A 5,915-nucleotide genomic window follows, 5' to 3' on the forward strand; every position below is an offset into this window, starting at 1 on the left:
AGGCTGAGGCAGGAGAATGGCATAAACCCGGGAGGTAGAGCTTGCAGTGAGCTGACATCTGGCCACTGCACTCCAGCCTGGGCGACAGAGCGAGACTCCGTCTCAAAAAAAAAAGACATAATGAAAGTCTTAAAGTCTTTGATCTTTCTTATAAGTGCGTAGAAGAAAACGCTGATGCTGCCTTCCCTAACGCTGATGCTGCCTTCCCTCTCTGCTTCAGCTACCTAAAAGGTAAGAGCCCCTGTCTCGTGATCACGTGACTTGCTTGACCTTATCAATCACCTGGAGAACTCACCCTCGTTACTCTGCCCCCTTGTCTTGTATGCAACAAATATCAGCGCGCCAGCCATTCAGGGTCACTACCGCTCTCTGCGTCTTGGTGGTAGCAGTCCCCCGGGCCCAGCTGTTTTCTATCTCTTTGTCTTGTGTGTATTTCTTACAATCTCTCGTCTCCGCACAGGGGAAGAACACCCTCAAAGCCCCGTAAGGCTGGACCCTACATCAGCCGCCCTGCTTGGGGTTGGCGATGCTGGAGGTGGGCCTTGGACCAGAGAAAATGCTTTAATTAGGTGACAAGCGGGCAGAGGCCTTTGTTTCTGGCGCCCGCAGCCACGGCCCCCGCTGACGGCATGGGAAACAGATCCTGTTCCACTCCGGTCTCCAGCATTGGAATGGTTGCCTCGGTGCAATATAGGTCTGGAAAGTAGCAGTTTAGCACAGGACCCTAGAATTCCCCAAAAGGAGTGACTAGGAGCTGGGATCCTGGAATTTGAGTGTGGACGGCGGGTTCGGTGGGTGGGAGATCGGACGGAGACCCTGGTGGGCGCGGGGGGCACCTGCAGGCTGGAGGCCCTGGCGCACTCCCGCGGCAGCCTGGCAAACAGGTTCTCCATTCCCCAGGAGGATGCAGCCGGGGGCAGATGATCGCTCCACTCGCCGGGACCAGGTGCCGGGGCCCTGCCCAGCCGCTGGGGCGTGGCCAGGCTCGACGCACCCAGGTGCCGGGGGCCGACTCTAAGCCCTGGCATCAGAAGGGAGAGGGCGGCGGATTGGACCTCCCGGCTCGAGCATTGCAACTGGGAGCTCCGTCTCCAGGTCCACGCAATGATGCCGCAGCTGCTCGCAAGCCAGGTAGGCTGCCCCGGGTGTAGCCTTCACGCAGGTCAATGCCGGGGCGGAGGGGCAGGGCGTGGTCCCCTACATCCCCGATCTGGGGAGCGGTGGGTCCAGGGGCCATCGCCCTAGCCCCGGGCGCTGGGGCTCGGCGCCAAGTGAGGGGCGGGCCTCCACCTTCCAGCCATCTGCCCAGCCCGGGAAGGCGGACGCTGCGAAACTCCCGGCCGCGCCCCCTCCTTCCTCCCCTCCCCAAGCCCTTGCTGCCAGTCCGGACAGGCTGCGCGGAGGGGAGGGCTGCGAGGCCGAAGAGCCGGACGCCTGGCGTTCCAGGGGCGGCCGGATGTGGCCTGCCTTTGTAGAGGGCGCGCTCCGGCCACGCAAAGCGGACTGTGGATCTGCCACCTGCAAGCAGCTCGGGTAAGTGGGGACTGCCGGTGCCTGGGACCCAGCAACAACTCCTTCAGAGCCAGGTGGTGCACCCCCAACCTCTTCTCCAGGTCTTCCTAAGGCCCTAGGACTCTCCGCCACCTCCCCAGCCATTACTCCTCCAGGAACCAAGATGCTTCTTCCGCTCCTGACCCTCCAGCCTCTCTTGTTTTACTTGGACTATCGCTTCCCATCACCACCTCTGTGGTGGATTTTGCCCCTCACAGACAGGCACTCCTGAGAAACAGGCTGATGGAAGAGTCTAGTATCAGTGGACCTTACAGGAGGGGAGACTCGAGATTCCTGCAGGAAAGGTGCAGGAACCTGGACCATGGTTGTCTATTTTGCTTTTTTTTTTTTTTTAAGACAGGGTCCCTCTCTGTCGCCCAAGCTGGAGTGCAGTCAGTGGTGCTATCGCGCTCATTGTGAGCTCCGGGGATCCTCCCACCTTAGCATCCGGTGTAGCTGAAACCACAGACACGTGCGGCCATGCCAAACTAATTTTTTGGGGGGGGGTGGGGACGGAATTTCGCTCTTGTTGCCCAGACTCGAGTGTAATGGCACGATCTCGGCTCACCACAACCCCCGCCTCCCAGGTTCAAGCGATTCTCCTGCCTCAGCCTCCCTAGTAGCTGGGATTACAGGCATGCGCCACCACGCCTGGCTACTTTTGTATTTTAACTAGAGACAGGGTTTCTCCATGTTGGTCAGGCTGGTCTCCCACTCCAGACCTCAGGTGATCCGCCCGCCTTGGTGTCCCAAAGTGCTGGAATTACAGGTGTGAGCCACCCCTCCCGACCCATGCCAAGCTAATTTTAAAATTTTTTTGTAAAAGCGGAGTCTTGCTCTGTTGCCCAGGCTGATCTTGAACTCCTAGGCTCAAGGGATCCTCCCATTTCAGCCTCTCAATATGCTGGAATTAGAGGTGTGGGCCACAGCGCCCAGCCAAATCATGGCTATCTTGAAAACCACTTGTCTTCCAATCCCCATGCCCCGAAATTCCAAGGCTCTCATCCCTCAAACCTAGGACTCCTGCGCTCCCTACCTCAGCCCCAGGAGTCTAAACCTTTGACTTCCTCTTTCCCTGGGACTAAGGAGTGCTGCACCCCAGGCACCTCCCTTCCCCCACATCCCTCCGCAACCTCCCCTCCTCAGTCTCTGTGTATTTGCTAATTCACCTTTCCTCCTCTGCAGCCATGTGGCCCCCCAGCCGGCGTCAGCTCTGCCTGGCCTTCCTGCTAGTCTGTGTCCTCTCTGCGCTCTCCTTCCTCCTCCATATCCACCAAGACAGCTTTCCACATGGCCTAGGCCTGTCGATCCTGTGTCCAGACCGCCGCCTGGTGACACCCCCGGTGGCCATCTTCTGCCTGCCGGGTACCCCGATGGGCCCCAACACCTCCTCTTCCTGTCCCCAGAAGTCTGCCTCCCTCTCCGGCACCTGGACTATCTATCCCGATGGTCGGTTTGGTAATCAGATGGGACAGTATGCCACGCTGCTGGCTCTGGCTCAGCTCAATGGCCGCCGGGCCTTCATCCTGCCTGCCATGCATGCCGCCCTGGCGCCGGTCTTCCGCATCACCCTGCCCGTGCTGGCCCCGGAAGTGGACAGCCGCACGCCCTGGCGGGAGCTGCAGCTTCACGACTGGATGTCAGAGGAGTATGCGGACTTGAGGGATCCTTTCCTGAAGCTCTCTGGCTTCCCCTGCTCTTGGACTTTCTTCCACCATCTCCGGGAACAGATCCGCAGGGAGTTCACCCTGCACGACCACCTGCGGGAAGAGGCGCAGAGTGCGCTGGCTCAGCTCCGCCTGGGCCGCACGGGGGACCGCCCGCGCACCTTTGTGGGCGTCCACGTGCGGCGTGGGGACTATCTGCAGGTTATGCCTCAGCGCTGGAAGGGTGTGGTGGGCGACAGCGCCTACCTCCGGCAGGCCATGGACTGGTTCCGGGCACGGTACGAAGCCCCCGTTTTTGTGGTTACCAGCAACGGCATGGAGTGGTGTAAAGAAAACATGGACACCTCCCAGGGCGATGTGACGTTCGCTGGCGATGGACAGGAGGCTACACCGTGGAAAGACTTTGCCCTGCTCACACAGTGCAACCACACCATTATGACCATTGGCACCTTCGGCTTCTGGGCTGCCTACCTGGCTGGCGGAGACACTGTCTACCTGGCCAACTTCACCCTGCCAGACTCTGAGTTCCTGAAGATCTTTAAGCCAGAGGCTGCCTTCCTGCCCGAGTGGGTGGGCATTAATGCAGACTTGTCTCCACTCTGGAGCCTTGAGAGCCAGGGAGACTTTCTGAAATAGCCTGATCTTTCTAGAGCCAGCAGTACATGGCTCTAGAGGCCTGGCATCTTCTGGAGAAGTCTGTGGTGTTCCTGAAGCAAATGGGTGCCCGTTTCCAGAGCGATCCTAGTCGGGAGAGTTGGAGAGAAGGGGGACCTTTCTGGAACTGTCCGAACATTCTAGAACTAGCAAAACATCTTTTCCTGATGGCTGGCAGGCAGTTCTAGAAGCCACAGTGCCCACCTGCTCTTCCCAGCCCATATCTACAGTACTTCCAGATGGCTGCCCCCAGGAATAGGGAACTCTCCCTCTGGTCTATTCTAGAAGAGGGGTTACTTCTCCCTTGGGTCCTCCAAAGACTGAAGGAAAATATGATTGGTCCAGAGCAAGCATTCACCAAATCCCCTTCTGTGTTTCTGGAGTGATACTAGAGGGAGACTTCTTCTAGAGGGGGCCAGATTTGATGCCTATGAAGAACCCTGCAGGGCCCTTAGAGACAGGATGGGGTTCTGGAAATCCAGATAACTAAGGTGAAAGAATCTTTTTAGTTTTTGTTTTTGGAGACAGGGTCTCGCCCTGTTGCCCAGGTTGGAATGCAGTGGCATGATCTTGGCTCACTGCAACCTCCTCCTTCTGGGTTCAAGCAAATCTCCTGCCTCAGCCTCCTGAGTAGCTGGGACAGGCACATGCCATCATGCCCAGCTAATTTTTGTATTTTTATGTTGGCCAGGATGGTCTCGATCTCTTGACCTTGTGATCCACCTGCCTCGGCCTCCCAAAGTGCTGGGATTACTGGCGTGAGCCACAGTGCCCGGCTCAGATAATTTTTAAAAATTTGTAATTTATTTATTTATATATATTTTTTGAGACGGAGTCTCACTCTGTAGCCCAGGCCAGAGTGCAGTGGCGCCATCTCAGCTCACTGCAAGCTCCGCCTCCCAGGTTCATGCCATTCTGCCTCCGCCTCCGGAGTAGCTGGGACTACAGGCGACTGCCACCACACCCAGCTAATTTTTGTTTGTATTTTTAGTAGAGATGGGGTTTCACTGTGTTAGCCAGGATGGTCTCAATCTCCTGACCTCGTGGTCCGCCCACCTCGGCCTCCCACAGTGCTGGCATTACAGGCGTGAGGCACCATGCCCAGCCCGGATAATTTTTTTTAATTTTTGTAGAGACAAGGTCTTGTGATATTGCCCAGGCTGTTCTTGAACTCCTGGGCTCAAGCAATTCTCCCACCTTGGCCTCCCAGAATGCTGGGATTACAGACATGAACCAGCACACCTGGCCAAGTGAAGAATCTAATGAATGTATAACCTAATTGTAGCACCTAACGAATGCCCCAGCATTGCTGGAAAAATCGAGATGGAAAACAAACCATCTCTAGTTGGCCAGCGTCTTGCTCTGTTCACAGTCTCTGGAGAAGCTGGGGTAGTTGGTGAGCAGAGCAGGACTCCGTCCAGCCAGCCCTCCAGCCCCTCAAAGACTTTTTTGTTTGTTTGTTTTGAGCAGACAGGCTAAAACGTGAAAGTGGGGTGAGGGATCACTGCTAAAATGGTGCAGCTTCTGGAGCAGAACTTTCCAGGGATCCAGGGACACTTTTTTTTAAGCTCATTAACTGCGAGAGCTCCATATATTGGGTCTGAGTTCAGGTTTCCTCTCACAATGAAGGAAGATGGTCTTTCTCTGCAGGTGGGCCGCTGGGGGTCTGGGATCTGTTTTCTGGAATTGTGGAGGCATAAACACACCCTCTGTGCTTGTGACAAACTGGCAGGCACTGTGCTCATTGCTAACCATTGTCTGCCCCTGAACTCCCAGAACCACTACATCTGGCTTTGGGCAGGTCTGAGATAAAAGGATCTAAAGGCATGCAGACACTGGACCCAGCCTCAAATCCAGGCAGGAGCATGAGGTCTGGCCAAGGTGGACAGGATTGTCGAGATCTCAGGAGTCCCTTGCTTTTTTTTGGCGGGTGAAAGAAGAAATTTTTTTTTTTTTTTTTTTTGAGACGGAGTCTCGTTCTGTTTTTTATTTTTTGAGACGGAGTCTCGTTCTGTTGCCCGGGCTGGAGTGCAGTGGCCGGAT

The 5,915-nt window shown here is 56.2% G+C and overlaps 1 protein-coding gene across 1 annotated transcript in view; it reads left to right on the forward strand.

Moving 5' to 3' along the window:
• Positions 1 to 5,819, forward strand: part of FUT1 (fucosyltransferase 1 (galactoside 2-alpha-L-fucosyltransferase, H blood group)) — a 7,730-nt gene extending 1,911 nt beyond the window's left edge. Inside the window, exons 2-4 of the mRNA XM_011946443.1 lie at positions 461 to 694; positions 901 to 1,533; positions 2,737 to 5,819. Of these exons, the coding sequence (XP_011801833.1) occupies positions 2,739 to 3,854 (1,116 nt within the window). The 5' untranslated portion in view covers positions 461 to 694; positions 901 to 1,533; positions 2,737 to 2,738 and the 3' untranslated portion in view covers positions 3,855 to 5,819. The remainder of the gene's footprint in view (positions 1 to 460; positions 695 to 900; positions 1,534 to 2,736) is intronic.
• The last annotated feature ends 96 nt before the right edge of the window (positions 5,820 to 5,915 follow it).

The sequence above is a fragment of the Colobus angolensis genome, unplaced genomic scaffold (assembly GCF_000951035.1).
Source record: "Colobus angolensis palliatus isolate OR3802 unplaced genomic scaffold, Cang.pa_1.0 Scaffold25, whole genome shotgun sequence".
In the NCBI taxonomy this organism is placed as follows: Eukaryota; Metazoa; Chordata; class Mammalia; order Primates; family Cercopithecidae; genus Colobus; species Colobus angolensis.